Source organism: Dromiciops gliroides, chromosome 3, assembly GCF_019393635.1.
Source record: "Dromiciops gliroides isolate mDroGli1 chromosome 3, mDroGli1.pri, whole genome shotgun sequence".
NCBI lineage: Eukaryota > Metazoa > Chordata > Mammalia > Microbiotheria > Microbiotheriidae > Dromiciops > Dromiciops gliroides.
Genome location: NC_057863.1, coordinates 78,855,563 through 78,875,300, shown reverse-complemented (window position 1 = coordinate 78,875,300; position 19,738 = coordinate 78,855,563). Strand labels below are relative to the sequence as shown.

Below are 19,738 nucleotides of genomic sequence, written 5' to 3'. Positions count from 1 at the left end.
TTTATTAAGAACCTACTATGTGGGGCAGCTAGATGGAGCAGTGGATAGAGCACCGGCCCTGGAGTCAGGAGTACCTGAGTTCAAATCCGGCCTCAGACATTTAACACTTACTAGCTGTGTGACCCTGGGCAAGTCACTTAACCCCAATTGCCTCCCTAAAAAAAAAAAAAACAAACAAAAAAAAACCAACCTACTATGTGCCAGGAACTGGGCTAAGCTTTGGGAATGCAAACAAAGGCAAAAAACAGTCACCAGTCTTAAGGAAATTTCAGTGTAATGAGAGAATCCTTATCCAAAATCCTGTTCTTCACATTCCACGTGAATTCTATTTGTGCCAAGTTTATCTTACTTAGGTAGGTGTCCCCAAATGGCATTAGGTTCTAAAGACTTATTACAGATATAAAATTTAGCTATTTTTTTTTTCAAGTGAGTTACACAAAATCCATTGAATGCCCCTTAAGGTTTGTTATCTGAAACTATGCTCAAGTAACATGTGCTCATTTGTTTTCTATTGATTTTCTTCTCCCTGCAGGGTTTGTTTCAAGAGATTGTCCCTTATAATGAGAAACGATTTTCCCTATTCAAGACATTCACCAAAACAAGTGAATGCCATAGCAAGAGCATTTAATACAGAAGTCCAAGTCACAACATTTTCAGTTTCCAGAGTCCTGAGGAGGTTTTATACATTTAATTTTGGAGATCCACCAAATTGAAAGTATAGTGCTTTATATGCTATGTGCCTATTCTACTAAATATCTAGATCTATGTATACATATATACACACAGAGAGACACGTACACACGCAATCCATACAAGTATTACATATCTGGAATATACACATACACACAAGTATATATACGTATTACATACATATTAATCTGAACCATGATTTTATCAGTGTAGAAGAAAGAAGTGTAGGGAACTATTTGATGTAGAAATTTTCCCCATCAATGCAAAATGATGATTCACTTGAGTTGTGTAAGGCACTGAGAGATTAAGTGACCTGTCTCATGGCCAACAAACTACATGTGTCAGAAGGAGGACTTGAATGTAGGTGTTTCAAAGTCCATGTCCAGATCTCTATTCATTATAATAATCTTTTTCTTTCCTCATCTTTAATTAGTTTAAGTATTTATGTTTAAGTATTAAGTATTGAAATAGTATTAAGTATTTTCCTTAATATATCTAGAATAGTTTACTGGCATTAAGGTGACACATGGATGGCCAATGAGAACATTAAATGAGTAGAATGGCCTTCTCTGAAACAGTACAGGCACAAAGTTATCCCGGTCAACGTCATTTGTCTGTCATATTGTCATATTACAATCACACCCTATACTAACGTGTAGGATAATGACAGCAGAGCTCTAAATGCCAGCCCATCTCAGTCAGTGGCAGGTTTTGTTCTTCGCAGATGTTATTAAATTCCACAGATGTGAAATACTTTATATAAATAGTTCACCAAAAAGGGAGCTACTTTTATCAGTAGCAACCTCATTAGGAATGAAGCATCAAGTTAAGTATTCAGCTAGCTGTTCCAGATATAAAAGAGAAAAGGAAAAAAAAGATGTTAAAACATTCCCAAGCTCTGCCAAGTGCAAGGTACTGTTCCAATGGCTGTCTTACTCTGATGGTTTCTTGAAGGAGGGGAAGGGAGAGATTTGTCTCCTGATCCCCAAACCCCCAGCTCTTTTCTTTTACAAAGCTAGGGCACCATAATTTTCCTCTTGTTCTTTTTTTGGCCGGGGGGTGGGTGGGGAGGGGCAGAAAATGTGAATTTTACTTTATCCATCTGAGGACTACAGGTTTTGTGGGAAATGATATACAAACCTCTTCCCTCAACAGATTTTAACCCAAAGATTTAGAAACTTCCTGAGAAATAGTTAGCTCCTTTTCATATACTTCACCACTAAGAAGCCATTGATTTTTTTTTAGTTCTAATTCTGTCTTTGCAAATGCCTTTTGAAGGGTCCATTCACTGCTGCTTCTTGTCCATGAACCAGTTGCTTACCGCTGTTTTCTCTGCCATGCAGATGAACCCATCAACTGTAAACCTTATGATTCCTTCTGAAGATTTGGAGTTTTAAGAACATTAGCTAATCTAAATAGTACTACCTACCCTACCCTGGTCTATTCTCCATAATTCCTTATTTATAACCTCAGGTGTCTGTAAAGACCAATTTTAAGCTCTTTTAGGTCTAAATTTTAGCTGCCTAAATATGTATTCAAAATATGGAAATTGAGGGCTCAAATGATATTATGAATTAGAAGTTATCATAACCATTTGGTACTGGTTAAAAAAGAAAAGTAGATCAATGGAATAGACTAACAAGGGAGAATCAGAAACAAGAAAATTCAATTAACTCAGTTTTAATAAAGTGGAAAACAAAAATTACTTAGGAAAGAAACTCCTTATTTGATAAAAAACTGCTAGAAAAACTGGAAAGCAGTTTGGCATATTTAGGCTTAAAATAAAACCTATCTTATTCTACAATACATTTTAAAACAGATACATGACCTTAATATATCTTTTTTCCCCCCTTTTTTCTATTTTTATATAACCTTAATATTAAAGAATATACTATAAAAATTAGTTCTGAGAGGTATACGATTATGCTTCTTTTTGATCAGTAAGAGAAGTATTTTTTTTTTTTTTGGTGAGGCAATTGGGGTGAAGTGACTTGCCCAGGGTCACACAGCTAGTAAGTATTAAGTTTCTGAGGATGGATTTGAACTCAGGTCCTCCTGACTCCAGGGCCAGTGCTCTATCCACTGCGCCACCTAGCTGCCCCAAGAAGTATTCTTAACCAAACAAAGGACAGAAGCAACAATAAAAGATAAAATAGGTAATTGTGGTTATATGAAACTGAAGAGCTTTTGCATCAACAAAATTAAGGTACTTAGGATAAGAGACAAAGTGGCTGATTGGGGAAAGCAAAAGCAAAAACAAAAAACCTCTGTATCAAATTTCTCTGATAAGGTTTTGGCATCTAAACTATATAAATAATTAACAGATAAAAGTATATATATACACATATATGAAAATATACATACATAAATACATTTCTATACACATATACACACATATACATATTAAACACACACACGCACACGCACACGCACACACACACAAACCTGTGAAAGATCAAAAGCCACTCTGCCATAGATGTGGCAAAAGATATCAATAAATAGTTCACAAAAGAATTGTAAACTACTAACAACCACATGAAAGAATGCTCCAAATCACTAAAAATAATAGAAAATTAAATCAAAGCAAAACAATCCTGAGGTGTTCACCTTATAGCCTACAAATTGGTAAATATGTCAAAAGATGGGAATAGTCAAGGTTGGAGGGCTTGCTTGTAGGAAGATAGGCACAGTGGTGCACTGTTGGTGGAGCTGTGAATTGTTATAATGCTTTTAGAAAGCCATTTGGAATTATGTAAATAATGTGATTATAATGTCTATATTCTTTTGATTCCAGATATTCCATTACTGGGTTTTTACCAAAGGAGGCACTAATAAGAAAAAAGTCTCCATTTTCACCAACATACTTATAACATCACATTGTGTGACAGCAAAGATTTTTTTTTTTGGGGAAAAAAAAGTAGATCGTCCTCAATTAGGAATGGGTAAACAAATTGTGGTATATAAATAAAATGAAAATATTACTATGCTATAAGAAATTATCAATGCAATACATTAGCATGAAAATATCTTTATGAACTGATACAGTGAAGTAAGCAGTCAAGAAAACACTGTACACAATGCCTGTAACAATGTAAATAGAACCACTACACATACAAAAAAAAAAATCCAAAGTGAATGTTGCAAATTATAAAGAACAAGCATGACTCAAAAGAAGTGATATAAGAGGATGCTACTAATCTACCTTTCCTTCTGCAGAGGTGAGAGGTTCACATATATTGTATACAGTGAATATTTTCAACATTTTTGATGTAGTGATGGGTTATGCTGATTTTTTTTGTCTATAAAAATATGATTTGTTATTTAAGATAGCTCTCTGGGAGGGGGAGAGGGAAGCATGCTGGGGCAAATTATAGTGATGTAAAAACAAGATAACAAAAATGTATCAAAAAATAAAACATAGAGAAAATTATAAATAAAAGCAATGACATTTACTCCGTTTGATACATGTCTTAAATAAAATAAATAATTTCTCATAAGGCACAACCCTTTAAAATTTTGGAACTGCCCCACTGTCTCCAATCATATTTTTCCCAAAGTCATGCATTTATAGAACCAATGAATCTATGCTGCTAATCAAGGGCTGCAAAACTGGAAAAAAACAACTTGAGAATTCTTAATTTAATCATTCCTACCTGCATCAAGTAGTAGTAAATACCTGCCAGTCCATGGGCAGCCCCTACATAATATTCTTGATACCATTCATACATCAGTGGTGTCTTTGAAATGAAGTTTCTCTTTCTGGCAAGATTTTCACCGGAAGATATGACCATATCACAAATCTGTAGGGGGCAACCAAACGTAAATAACTGGAACATCAGAATAAAAATATGCTGTCATGATATCAAGGAGCTCATCTTGTTAAGAAGTATGGGGGGGGAATTTTAAAAAAGAGCACAGGAGAGATAGGGATATAAACACTAGCCTATAGATTTTATTACAATTTTGTGCTTTCACAGCTCTTTTCTGAAACCAAAAGTAAAGGTTCCTGAATGTTTTCAGGTAACAAATTACTTGTTAAGAGAAAATAATATTTATATAAAGAAGATTGTCATGTGGAAGGAGGCATCTGACTCTAATTCTCCACTGAAAGGGGATAAAAATTCTTTAATGGAAGTGACATGGTTTGTCATGGCATCTCTATATAACAGGGCCTCCTAACAGCTCTCACTGTCATGTTGTGTTTCTTGAATGTGTCTGAATTTCAGAGACCACACAATCTCAGAAAACCTTGAGGTGCTGAGTAAGAACGAAGTCATATTTTGGAAGAACAGTGAGCAGGAGGGTCTCATCAAGAGCATTAAGAAGAACTTCTAAAAGGCAATATACAGAGAATGGTAGAGAACGGTACCTGCTGATATAGTGTTGAGCTATCTTATCTTGTCCAATGTACTTGTTCACAAAAAGCAAAGCGAAAATGTAGCCCATACGTCCATAGAGCATTTCATCGGGAGCTCGGGGGTCAATCTTAATCAAGTGGAGAAGGCTGAAAACACAAGGATACATGAAAGGAAATTCGGTAGAATGTAAAAGCAGACATGTAAATAGAGCTCTTTCTGCAACCTAGTCCTGACTGGGCTTTCAAGGAACAGAGACATAGCTCCATACAGAAACTTGCTGATATGCACTGGCAAAGGGATTTTCCTCATGCAAAAGTTCCTTATGTCAATGAAATAATAGATCCCTTTCCCATCCCTATTATGGTTGTTTTTTATTCTTGAAGAGGACCAAAATGACATCAGTATGAAAGAGAGAGAGAGAGAGTGAGAGCGAGAGCAAGTGAGCGAGCGTGAGAGCACATGTGCTCCCCCTGTGATTGTCACTGGACAACCTATTTCCTTTTTCTTTATAGAGATGGACATTGGAGGTATCCTTGAACTATGGGGGGGGGGAATACACTTCCTCTTGCCATGGAATCTGGAAGATTTCAGTCAGCTTTTGTATGACCAGTGGACTCCCTGCCTTGTAAATTGGAATAGAATTAGCACCAGGTACTTTGCCACATGGGAGGAGCCTGATGCATTCTTCTTCAGTTGGAAGTTCAGCTAGAGGTTGGCCTCACTCAACCTGAGGTATATGGTCCGTGGCTCCATATTGATTGATGATGGTCTGTTGAGAATACTATGGAAGTGATTAGCCCACCTCTCCAGGATCATGCTCTTATCACTATCAGTGTTTGCCTCTATCAGTACTGAGTAACTGAGATGCATCATAGGTCTTTGGTCTATAAGGTATCATAAAAGCTCTTTGGATTATTACTACCAGAGTAATGCTGATTTTATCTGCCTTCTTACTGAGCTGAGAATCCTGAATATCTCTAAGCTTTGCTTGCACTTTACTTTTGATGGAGTTAAATGCTACTTTCTTAGAGATGGATGAACTAACCTGCTAGTAAATCCTGTAGAGTTCTTGCTTTTTGTTTAGCAGCTTCTGAATTTCCCCATCTTTTTTCTTTTCTTTTTTGTTTTTTTCCTTTTGTCTTTTTAAATTTTTATTTAAATAAAAAGTATTTTATTAATTTCCAGTTACATGTAGAAATAAGTTTTCAAGATTTGCTTATATAACATTTCAAATTTCAAAATTTTTCTCCCTCCCTCCCCCTCCCCTAGACAGCAGGCAATCTGATATAGGTTAAATATACACAATAACATCAAACATATTTCTGCGTTAGTCTTGCTATGTGAGAAGGATCAGAGCACAAAGGAAAAACCTGAATCAGAAAAACCTAACAAGCATCAAAAGGAAAAGAAATAGTATGGTCCAATCAGCATCCATATTCCACAGTTCCTTTTTTTCCCCTGGATTTGGAGAGCCTTTTCCATCATGAGTCCTTTGGAACAGTCTTGTTCCGTTGGATTGGTGAGAAGAATCTAATCTATCACAGTTGGTCAACCATAGTGTTGATGATACTGTGTATAATGTTCTCCTGGTTCTGCTCATCTCACTCATCATCAGTTCATGCAGTCCTTCCAGGTTTCTTTGAACTCTTCCTGCTCATCGTTTCTTACAGCACAATAGAATTCCATTACATTCATATACCACAGCTTGTTCAGCCATTCCTCAATTGATGGACATCCCCTCAATTTTCAATTCCTTGCCACCACAAAAAGAGCAGCTATAATATTTTTGTACATGGGGTCTTTTCCCCCTTTTGTATGATCTCTTTGGGAAAAAGACCCAAGAGTGGTATTGCTGGGTCAAAGGGTATGCACAGCTTTACAGCTCTTTGGGCATAATTCCAAATTGTTCTCCAGAATGGTTGGATCAGTTCAAAGCTCCACCAACAATGCATTAGTATTCCAATTTTCCCACAGCTTCTCCAACATTTATCATTTTCCTTTTTTTGTTCCCCATCTTTTTTCAAACCATTTTTGATGTTTGCAAGTGTTCTGGCCAAAATGAGTAAATGTGATGTCATACGCCAAATCTCTGAAAGCTGCCCACTCCTTCTCTGTTCTATTTTTTTTTTTCCAAACATATGATGGCTTAGCTTTCCCTCCAAGTTAGTAACAAATTGTTCACTCTTTTTTTGGTGTGTGTTTGTTTTGATTTTTGTAGGGCAATGAGGGTTAAGTGACTTGCCCAGGGTCACACAGCTACTAAGTGTCAAATATCTGAGGCTGGATTTGAACTCAGGTCTTCCTGAATCCAGGGCCGGTGCTTTATCCACTGCGCCACCTAGCTGCCCTCAAATTGTTCCCTCTTGAAGAAGCATTCTAATCTGTTGACATTAAGTCTTCTGGTAGTCATCTTGCTTTGGTGCCATCTTTTTTTGTCAAATGTGAACATTTGGCTTGGAGAGGATAAGTCTTATGATTAGTCCAGCACTTTGTAACACGCATTGTCTTTGTCACTCTCACATCCTGTCTCTTCTCCTTATATGACACAGTTCTATTAAATGCCAATGTCTGTTTGCTGGGAGGATGCATTTATGAAGTTTTATGGAAGGTAGAGTTGGTGATGAAAATCTGGTCCTGAGACCCATAAGTTTTCAGCAGTAAGTGACCATTGCTGTTGCTATTTCTGACTCCATTCCTCCCAAGAACCCCCTGCCATGTCTGATAGTCTGTGCCAAATCTGGCTTCACTGTCACCCAGAATTACAAGCTATTCCTCTTTCAGTACATTCATAATGAGTCTCCAGGTTTTCATAAACTTTTTCTTTGACTTCATCAGGCTTCGTCATGGTGGTGGCCTAGGCACTGATGACTGTGGTGTGGTGGCTCTCCTGAAAATGGCAATCACATTGTCACAAGCCTACTGTTCACTCTTTGGGGAGGCACACAAGATCGTCTGTGGCTGCTATTCAGGTCAGGTGTATATGCTAAGTAGACAAAGAGAGCTGAGGTACTACCAATAAACAAATTCGGGAAAAGCATGCCCTGGGTATCTTTGACTACACCAACCTGAATAAGTTGGAAATGAAAAACACAGGGGTTGCAAGGGTTCATTGGTCTAAGGTCTACATACTGGCTGCTTCTATCTATGTCTTTCTTTCATCTTTCTTGGGGAAAAGGCCTGATTTAATTGGCCTGACTCTTAATATGCTATGAATTTAAAAAAAAATCTGTCCTTGTTTTACATTCTAAAGATGATGCCTTAAAATGTATTACTTTTGATATTTCAGTAATTAACTTCCCTCTTAGATGGAGTTAATTACCAATAAGTTGGATTTTTCTTATACTGAATTATATATTGTGTTTTATCAAGATTCCAGGGTATTATCCTATTTCACTTGTCATTTGAGTAACTATATATGAAAAACACTTTAATATATTATGAAACTCTAATAAAACACTATTTTATAAGCAATTTCTTATCCCTACTTTTTATAAAAGAAGACCACTGCCGTCCTTAGTTAATTAAGAAATGCCCTTAGGTAAATTACTTCTCGAGGGCTACATTTCCTCATCTGTAAAATGAGGGGTTTTGACTACATGACATCTCAAGTTCCTTCTAGCTCTAAATCTATGGTGCTAGATGCAAAAATCTCTTTATGCCTCAACTTCTTCTTTTGGGGGCGGGCAATGAGGATTAAGTGACTTGCCCAGGCTCACGTGTCTGAGGCTGGATTTGAATTCGGGTCCTCCTGAATCCAGGGCCAGTGCTTTATCTATTATGCCACCTACCTGCCCCCTATGCCTCAACTTCTAAGTAAAATGTATATAGCAGAGTTTATACTAGAACTTCAAAAACTAAAAAAAAAAATTATGCTATTGTTACATTCAAAAGACCTTGATACTTTTCAAATACTATTTTCTGAAATGAGAAAATTGAGTTTCAAATGCATTGCTTTAGAAGGACAGCTTGCCCTGTGAGATGGTAAAACTTCTTAGAGAAAAGAATTAATAGAGGAAATGGTTCACTCCAAATTAAAAGTACCAAGGCTGAATGATTCTAAAGTAGGGTCCAGTTAATTTCTGTTATAGCTGACAAACATCCTGAACAAGTCATGTGCAAACAGCTAACAAAGTGCTTTACATATATTATCTCATTTGATTCTCATAGCCATCTTTTTTTTTTTTCCTGGTGAGGCAATTGGGGTTAAGTGACTTGCCCAGAGTCACATAGCTAGTAAGTGTTAAGTGTCTGAGGCCGGATTGAACTCAGGTCCTCCTGACTCCAGGGCTGGTGCTATATCCACTGCACCACCTAGCTGCCCCCATAGCCATCTTTTAAAGTAAGAGCTATTGTACCCCTTTTAGAGATGAGAAATGGAGGCTGAGAAATTAAATAACTTGCTCAGGGTCTAGGTCTTAGGGCTAAGTCATTGTCAGGACAGAATTCAAAACCAGGCATTCCTGACTCCAAGACTACTACTTTGTCCACTGTACTACCTGCTAAAACAGATTAAATTTGTTTAAATAACCTGAACTTTTCTCAAATTTTGGGGGAAAACCCACCACATTTTGTCTGTAGCTGTCATGGCAGGGTAGATATTTTTCTTTCCACAGATTTAAACCAACTATACAATTAAATAAACAGATTTTGTTTAGTCTTGCTTTCTTCTCCAGCAGAGTTGACAGTCTGCCACTTTCTGAAGAACAGGGACATCATATGGTTCTTTGAGGCAACTCCTGTTGCCATTTCCAACTTACAAAAGGCAAATTTGACTCTACAAATCACAATATTGCAGAAATCTTTCTTCAGGATTCTCTAAACATAAGACATAATTAAAAGAGGCAACATCAGCATGAAGTATTGAAAAAAAAGCATGGTAGTGGACAAGACTTGGGAGTCTTGTAATTCTGTCACTAATTAGTAGTAATTCTGGAAAAATCAATTATCCTCTCAATCCTGTTTTCTCATCTATAAATTAAAGAGAGTAATTTAGGTGGTTTGAAATATCCTTTCTTGGCCAATGGTTTTCATTTTATATTTCATGGATTCCTCTTGTTTGTACTCAGATATTGTCCCAAGTTATGAGTTTCAGTGATGCCAATTCTCATGATGGCATCACTGTTGGCTAAGAGTGAAGCTAGAAGAGCTACAAAGACAGACACATCAAAAGATGGGCACAGGCAGGATTCTAGCATTGAGATACCTGAGAGGAGTATTAACATCTTAAACATATTTTCATTGTATATATGAAAATGGAGTCAATTTGGCTTATTTATAATATAATTTATATGATTTATAATACATTTATATATTCATATATTTATAATTACATTATTTACAATATTATAATTACAATATATTATTTATATATTATTTATTATATATGAAAATGGAGGTGTAATTATGACAAGTATCTGAGAGTAGATTTGAAAAAAATTTTACTGGACATGTTTCAAAAAATAGGACTGATAATATTCACATTAAAAATTTAGTGTAATGTCTTTTAAAACAATCTGTAAGTGGGCCAAGGTCACCTGAGGGTTTGATGGTACAGTTGTATGTAGAAGTCAATAAACAAGCTACTACTCAAGGATATCAGTCATCTAAAATATTCTATATGAGCTCTAAGGGAGTCATAACTAATAGTAGAGCTTATTCTTCTGCATGTAGAAAAAAAATGGCACCAAACACAGTTGCAAAGCCAAATGTTATATTTTGCATGCACACAATACTTATGCAGCTGGTACCAGGCACTGGCATCTAAGGTCTTTTTTATTCCTTTGTATCAGAACTTCACATGAATTTTTTTGGTGCTAATTTACCCAAAGAGCAGTTAAATTTAAGTCAAATGGACTCAGTCCAAATACTTCATAAAATTCCAATTTTTTTTACTAGCTCCACAGAAGCAAGTTCCCTATAAAATATGAATTATTTTTTCATAAAATATTATGGTCACTTATAAATAAACAAAACAAAATCTAGCAGCTAAAATGTACAAAACACGTTTTAGGATATAAACAATATTATAAGCCAAAAGTGGCATGTTTCAGCTTTATGAGAATTCTTCAACAATGTCAAATTTTCCCTCTGTAGGTCATTCTAGGTTTTCTTGTGTCTGTTATTTCAGTAATACTGAATACTTTTTTAAAATAATATTTTGTTTCCCCCCCAATTACATGTAAAACCAAAATTTAACACCTGTTACTTTCTTTAAGTCTTAAGTTTCCAATCCTTTACTTCCTTCCCTCCCCTTCCCCTTCTAGAGATGGTAACCAATCTGATATAGATTATACATGTGGAATCATGTGAAACATTTCAGATTAATACTGGATAATTTTAAGGTAAATCTCCTTATCAGTTTATAAGCTAATGGAAATCCATGTTTCATGATAAAGATATGACAAGATTTGCTTTTTTTTTTTTTTTGTGGGGCAATGGGGGTTAAGTGACTTGCCCAGGGTCACACAGCTAGTAAGTGTCAAGTGTCTGAGGCCGGATTTGAACTCAGGTACTCCTGAATCCAGGGCCGGTGCTTTATCCACTGCGCCATCTAGCCGCCCCGAGGTTTGCTTTTAAAATATAAAATGGGATGCAGTGGAAAGAGAATTGGATTTGGGGTCAGAGAACTTAAGTTCCAGTGCTAGGTCTCTGTGACCTTGGACAATTCATGTGTCTCCATAAGCTCCATTTCCCCATCTAAAATTGTACTGGGATCAGGGGATGGACTAGGTGATCTCTACTAAGGTTTCTTTCTAGCTCTATCACTATGATCCTATGACACTGAAGAGGATTACAAATGAAAATAACATGTGGTTAGAAAGTTTCAGTGAGACCCAAAGTATATTAGTTCAGAGCTTCTTAAACTGTGGGTAGTGACCCCATATGGGGTTGTGTAACTGAATGTAAGGGCTTGCAAAAAATTGGCAACAGGAAATGGTTATGTATACCTATTTTATATACCCATATACCCAGGGTCGTGTAAAAATTTCTCAGGTGAAAAGGGGTCTTGAGTGGAAAAAGTTTAGGAAGCCCTATATTAGTAGACCTTTACATCATGAAATTAAAAAAAAAAAACAGCACCACTAAATGTCTTGCAGAAGAATGTTTTTAATAATTCAGCTTACTTTCTATTTTACCAACATAAATCATGAAATTGTTAAGAAGGACTTCAATGAAGCCTTGTGATAACTTTTCAGTTGCTGTTCTTTTTCCATCAGAAGATTTTTACAAAGCCTGTTGTTTTCCAGGGCTGTGAATTTAATAACTGCCAACAGATGGCAGTGCAGAATTAGAATTCTGACTAGCATGAAGCTAAATTGATCTGCCTTATGAAAGTTCAGCAAAGGAGTGAATCCTCTCTTAAACACTTTATAATAAAGGATAGTATCCCATTAAAATTATACTGTACAGTTTTGGAGAAAACAGCTATTTCATACTTGTTGGGTTTGAATTCAAGTCACGAAACTCATCAATTGGGTTCAATGATCATTAAAGGCAACATTTTTCTTTTAACTGCATGTTTTATATTTTGCACAATGGTGATAAACTGAAGAGATAATGGAATTTATAAAACATAATGGAGATTTTAAGTGTTCTGGAAACCTAAGAATCCAGGAACAGATATTTGCTTCTCCATTTATTTGTTTTGAAATGCTGCTGGTATTGATTGTAACACAACATTTTTTATTATAGGGAATAAAACAACAAAATAGCGTTGAAGGAAAAATAAAAGCATAAAAAGAAACAATTTGCTTGCCATCTTTCAGTGTCAAGTTGTTTGGGGGAAATTTTGGATTGTACAAGGAAATCCTCTTAGCAAGTTTTTCTAAAAAGCCTTTTCCACACATGTCATACTATAAAGGAGATAGCTTATTTTCCTTGCTGTAAAGTAAAAAGTTATAGATTTTCCTGAAAGTAAAGTTTTAGATAAGTAAAAAGTTCTAGATCATCCTTAAAAGTGTCTGTAATCAATTATATAATAGTATATCACTTCCCTGATTATAAAAGAGTGATAAAGACATTCATTTGGGGTCATGTTTTGAAATCTTTGGATAGGAGTTAGAGTAGTAAAAATAAGCAAAGTATAAACTAGGAATGTCTGGTGCTTATTGCAGTTTTTTTGTTTAAAGTAACAATATATACATATTCTTATACACTATTTTCTAGAATTCTTTACCTCCAAAAGGCCATTTCTTTAAAATACCTAAGAGGGTTCAGTTAGGGTGTAATGCTGGGAGTAGAACCCATTTCACTACACAACATAGTTTGGGGGCTACATTTATTTTATCAGAGGATTGTTGTGTAACATATAGAGGAAGCAAGAAAAAGCAAAAGGGAGGCAACACAAAAAAGAGAAGACCAGAGGAAAAATGAGTTTGGTGTTTAAGTAGGAAAAACTCAAGTTTTCTCTAGTTGTGGTAAAAGCATTAAGATAGATGGGTATATCAAGTACAGAATTCTGATGCTACTAGATTTGTGATGAAATGATTTGTAGCTTTGTTAATGAGAAGGAATTATACAGAATCTCTAATTTATTTTTTTCAGATTCTTATAAACTCTCGTGCTGTTACAAAGTCTTAAAAACTGAGAAAAGAAAGCTCCTGCCACAATGAATGCATTCCTCTCATATATGCACATTTCGTATTCCTTACCTGAAGAAAAATGTAAAAAAAAAAAGAATGGATTAAACTTTTGATAAAAAATGTTTATGACTGTGGTGGTCACACTAAAATTGGAATATATGACACTAGGTTTACCTCATTTATTATTTTTTAATCTATAAGGGTGAGTCATCAAAAAATAGTTTCTAAAGGACTCTGAACCCACTTAGCTGAAAATGAAATAGTTTGTTTTTTTATATTCCAACTTGCATTGAACATGGAATAGTATTCTTTATTGGTTAATGTAGCGGCGATTCAGCCTCAATAGAAGGAAAACATACTAACTTTAAGAGGGAATCAGTGCTTCTTCACCTGCAGTTGTGAACGTGGATCAAACTAGCTGATGAGTACCCAACAGGGAGCTTCCCAATTGGACCAGGGGTCATTTGGTTCTACTTCTAGCACTGTCACTGAATTGCTGCTAAGCTTTGAGCACACTAATGTCAAGATAACTTGCTATGAAATAGAAATTATAGCCTTAACCCCTAATTACAAGAAGGGAATTGTTCATGGATTACTTAGATGATCACAGTAAATGCTGGAAGAAAATGGCTTTATAAATACAAGGTAATGTCATAAAATATTCTTGATTCAACCCTGCTCACTCATGTAAAATCAGTGCACTGTGTGCTATCTAGAGAAGACAATCCTCCCTCAAAGAAACTTACCGAGAGATGCAGTCCTCTGCTTGTTTCTCATTCCCCATCTTGTGGTATACCACAGCTCCCACTGCCAAAGGGCCAGCATCCCCACAAAGGAAGGTGATGGTACGCTTGGTCAGGGAGCATAAGCTCTTTTTCACATATTCATGGGACATCTGTAGGTAGACTGGGTCTCCATACATATCATAGAGATGTAAGTAGAGCAGAGCGATGCCTAGAAAGGAAATATTTGTTAAGGTAAAGATGGGCCAACTGATGCTGTCTTTTGGCATGCTAGTAGAGGCAGGCAGGTGGTGCTGGGTCTTGAATCAGGAAGACCTGAGTTCAAATTCAGCCTTAAACACTTAGTAGCTGGGCAAGTCACTTGGCCTCAGTTCCCTCAACTGTAAAATGGGGATAATAATAGCACTTATCACAGGGAGTTATTGGAAGGATCACTTAGGATAAAATTTTTAAAATTTCAGTGCTTGGCACATAATAGGCACTGTATATGTGTGTGTATATATATATACATATATATATATATGCTTATTTCCCTCTCCCCTTCCCTTTTTCAAAACAGAATGCAGCACCTAACTGTATATCCTAGTATAATCTCTATAGTGACTGGCACACAAGCTACTCAATACATATTTGCTAAATAACTGAATTAGAAAATTAATTTGAATGATAGTAATGATAAGAACTCAATTAAAATAATTGTTCTAAGGCTTACAGATAATTTTCCTCACAATCAACCTGTAAGGTTGACAGTATAAGTAATATTACACCCACTTAAGAAAGCTGAGAATAAGGGAGTTTAAGTGACTTGCCCAGGGTCTGCACGCTAGTAAGTCTCACAGAATTTAGAGCTCAAGGGTAACTGGGAGATCATTAGCCCACAGAAGAAACCGAGGCCCAGACATGTTAAGTATCTTGCCCAAGGTCACACAGTAAATGTCAGAGCTGGGATCTGAACCTACCTTTTCTGATTCCAACATCACTGCTCTTTCAATGACAGCAGGCTGCCCCTCATTGAGAAAGGCAAAACTATTATTCTTTAGAGTACAGTCACTAGTGCATCAGTGTTTGGGTTTTTTTCATCTCTGGACCTGAAATTTCATCAGTGTAGTAAACTCCCTCTACTAATACACATCACCAAATTTTCTTCAACTTATCTATAGGCTCAGGAGAATTGTCTTGGGGCACTAAGAAGTCAAACAGCCAGGATATGTCAGAGGTGAGACTCGGCCCAGGTCTTCCTGAATCCAAGGCCAGATCTCTCTACACCCTGCCATACTACCTCTCATATCTTGTTAGTAATTAAGACCGCCCCAACTCCATGTACAAATAATCAGGCATCTAGGGGCAAAGAAGGAGAAAGTCACTTTATGCCCAAGTAGGAAGAGCTCAGTTCCTTTTTAGGAGGAAGATGATTTTCTTTTCATCAGAATAAAGAGAAATATTCTGCTCTCCTATCATGTCTTCTTGTTAGCCATAGGCAGGCCTTTTAAGAAACACATAAAAGTTATTCATTTTCTGAGAAAGTATAGCCTGCTTCCCCCAGCTCTTTTCTACAGGCACTCAGCCACATCAGCACTGACATTATAAAAACTGTGTCAGTGACTCCATCTTTGAGATTCTCTCTACTCTCTTCTTAGCCTATTTTTGAAGATCGTCATACAAAATTGAGGTATCATCAGGATCCCCTTATTCCACATGCCTGTCACAGTACAACCTCCCTTCTAAAGCCAACTGGTCTCACAGAAGACTCAAAGTGTATGAAGTAGAGGACCTATTTGCCTGCGGCATTTCTAGAATTCTCATTTTTCTCCTTATTGTATACTTTTCATCTCATTAACCATTTCTAAGAAGACACAGGTTCTGTGTTTAAGTCTAAATTAATAGAGCCCATCTCTGTGCAGATTTCAATGCAGGAAGAACGCAGCCTACAAAATTACTTTCCACTGTACTGAGGCCAATTTTAAATTTAGATCGTTTTCTCATTTTGCATGGGTAATCTCCAAAGCTTCGTGCTACAGACAATTCAATTTCACATGTATATTAAGGACAAATTTCCATTTCCTGCCAAAGTTAATAACCTTGTCCGTTCCTTCAAGGCAGCTCAATGTTAGTAATTCCACAAGCTGATGATCAGATGTAGCAGTGCTTGGGGTTTGTATGTACAAGCACATGAAACTGTGTTTTGGGGTTAGGAAAAAAAATTCCTTTTCACAAGTGATCAGTGTCAAGTGCTTCTCCCTGAATGAGGTCCTTAATAGGCTTTATCTCCATCCACCTAACTCATATGAGAGAGTGATAGGTTTTAAATTGTTACCTTCTCACTATGCAGGCAGCTTCTATTCCCACTGCTGTCTCAACTGTCCTAATTAAGTAACATAAGCACCATGGCCAGATAACTGACATGACTGAAGTCTAGGAAAATAAAAAGGGATTAAATACAAGCCTCATAATTGTTTCCTTCTACAGGCTTTTTTCCATCTCATTTTTAGCAATTTCGTTGCCCCCCAAACATCAATTCTTTTTTTTTAAAGGAACTCAAGCTATCTGAAAGCCTTAAGTGTGAAGTTTGGTATATTTTCTGTAATATACACTAGATTATCGTTTCTCAAATCTTGCCATGTTTTAAGTGAAACGGCACAGCAATATCCCTGTTAAAGAATTTATAGTTTAGGTATAGACAAAATGCCTCAACATAGAAGACAACTGAAAAAGGAGGGAACTAGAGGAGACCTTTTCCAATTCTAGGATACCGTACAAGTTTTTATCTTTAGCCATACTTTCTATGTGCTTCAGTTTCTACATTCCTAAAATAATGGATCTTCTATAATCTTCATTTTATTCATGAGATTAAAAAGCATTAAAACTTTAAATCATTAAAAATGCTTTAAACCAAAAAAAAAAAAAAAGAAAAAAGTTACCAGTGAGATTGATATGAAGGCTTCATAAGTAATGTGGCCAGATCAGCAAATTACAAGGCCAAGTAAAAAGCACAACTTGCTGAAGTTGTTTAATGTGATATTCTATTCCTGCCTATCAAATTTTAACAGTATAAGGTAGAGGTTTTTATATCCTCAGTCCTTCAGTTTCCAGAAAATCTTGGGTAAAATGGCTTAAACTTGTTATGTACATTGCTCAAAGCATAAGGAGGCTCCATATACAAACACCATCAAGTCACCTCTATATAACTGAAAGCTTCTAGACAGAAAACAGTAAGGGATTTGAGGGTTGAAAAGTAGGCTCTCCTTAAAGCTGTACTGGGAAAACTTAAAAGTTTTCCTATTTCCATCTATCCAATGGGCTCCAGATAATGCTTTATAAAATCCTCACTTTCATGAGCAATAAACTTACTCCAAAATCAAGGAAAGAAAACCTATATATATGTGTGCTACCCCCATTACCCAAGTAAGAGTTAAACATTTATTTCACCTCAGTCCCTAGCCAGAAGCATGTTTCATTCAAGTTCATCGGTCAGTGGACAAGCAAAATGAAAATATTAAGATCCCTCAAGGAGACTAGAAAATTGTATTAACTTTTTTTTTGGTGGCAAGCAGAAGGGAGAGAGGGAAGAGGGGTATAGTGTTTATAAGACTAACCAAGCAGAATGCTAACTATCCAAGAAAGACATGAAATGTAGCAGGCATCTTCCCTTTATAGCTTACCCTTGACTCCAAGGCAAAAAGAAAGAAAAGAAAAGAAAATAGAAAGGAAAAGAAAAAAAAGAAAGAGGTTTCTTTTTAATGTTTTGATTCCAATTTGACATTCCTATTTGAGATGATTTCTGAAACTTGGTTATTTAAGGGAATTGATGTAGAATCAATAACCAATGAGTCACAAAGCAACTTGCCAAATGCCTTGTTCAGTAAATACAAAGGACCATAATTTCCCTATACCCTTTGCATGTGAAACCATTGTCATTTGAAAGGTTTGTAAGGGACTTTCAAAGGTAATTTAGTCCAGACTCTCACTTTGGAGATATGGAAAAAGAAACACAGAGTATAATGACTTGTCCATGGCCACACAAGTTATAGACAGTAAACTCCCATTATCCAGAATGGTTGGGAAATGGAATAATCTAAATTTATCATTCTGCTTAACCGAGTGTTGTCATATATATATATCACATGCAGATTTTCACTTATTTTCATGAATTAGAGACATCATGGCACAGTGGAAAGCCTGCTGGATTTGGAGTTAGAAGCTGCTTCCTACCAGCTCTTCTCCCAATCCAATGACCTTTGAGGTCTTCTCTAACTTTATATTTTTGGTCCTAAATAAGAAAGAATATATTATCCAAAGTGTCCTGAACATAATTCACCACTCTTTGATTCAGAAGGTCCTTCAGGACCTTGCAATCCTCTAGATCATCATTACAAACGTCCATTTTACTGCAGATTACTGCGGGACAAAAAGTAGTTACTTGAATTTTTTTGTCATTTGGATTTGGACAAGTGAGAGTTTAATGTATGATGTAGCATGACAAAGAGCTTCAGTATGATGTTTTCCTTTATGTCAGATCTAAACGGTGGGTGTCTACTTACAGCATGGCTAAAAGGAAATAATGGTTGGAAGTCATAAACAAGATAAAAGTTGTGATGTGAAGAATATGAATGCTATGCTATTTTTCACTTTCATTTTTTCTTTTTGTTCAAGTCTTCTTGTACAAAGTGATTGATATGGAAAAGTTTTACATAACTGCACATGTATAACCTATATATGATTGCTTACTATCTCAGGAGGAGGGCAAGGGAGTTAGGGAGGAAGGGAGAGAATTTGAAACTCAAAACTTTAAATAAAAACGTTTAACAACAACAACAAAAGAATATGAATGTTACTGAAAATTCCAGGCCAGTTTCTGCCTCAAGCAAATGAATTTAACCACATAAACACTTACAGTGACATTTAAAATTAAAGGATGCTCTTTGATTTGCTGCTATTGTTGGATATTCAGCTGTAGAAGCTAGAGATAACATTGCTTTTCTAAAGATGCATCTTCTATGAATGACATGATCATGTTTCACAGAGGCTGTCTTCTCTTTTGTGATTTTTCTCCACCATAAGTGCCTCAAAAAGGAATAATAAAGTTTCAGCAAGTACAAATGCTATTCTGACAGTGTATTACAGTGAACTGGCCCATTTGATTTCTGGTTAATCAAGGTGTTCATTTTCCTAGTAACTGCAATTTAGATCAGCAATGATGACATTTTAGTTAATAATTCTAAGGTCTGAATATTAAAGACTCAGAATCACTCTTTTTCAGAGGAAATCTTAAACCTCTGGTATTTACTTTGGTTCATTTGAAGATGCAGTGTTTTGACCAAGGAAGTAGGGAAAGTACCTCCTTCTCCTCCTCCTACCACAAAAAGCC

General features: G+C 36.1%; 1 protein-coding gene across 1 annotated transcript in view; it reads right to left on the bottom strand.

Annotated features, from left to right (window-relative positions):
- Window positions 1–19,738, bottom strand: part of LANCL1 (LanC like 1) — a 52,376-nt gene that overhangs the window by 7,231 nt on the left and 25,407 nt on the right. Inside the window, exons 4-6 of the mRNA XM_043994960.1 lie at window positions 14,377–14,584; window positions 5,063–5,194; window positions 4,344–4,494 (exon numbers count right to left, since the gene is read on the bottom strand). Coding sequence (XP_043850895.1) covers window positions 4,344–4,494; window positions 5,063–5,194; window positions 14,377–14,584 — 491 coding nt within the window. The remainder of the gene's footprint in view (window positions 1–4,343; window positions 4,495–5,062; window positions 5,195–14,376; window positions 14,585–19,738) is intronic.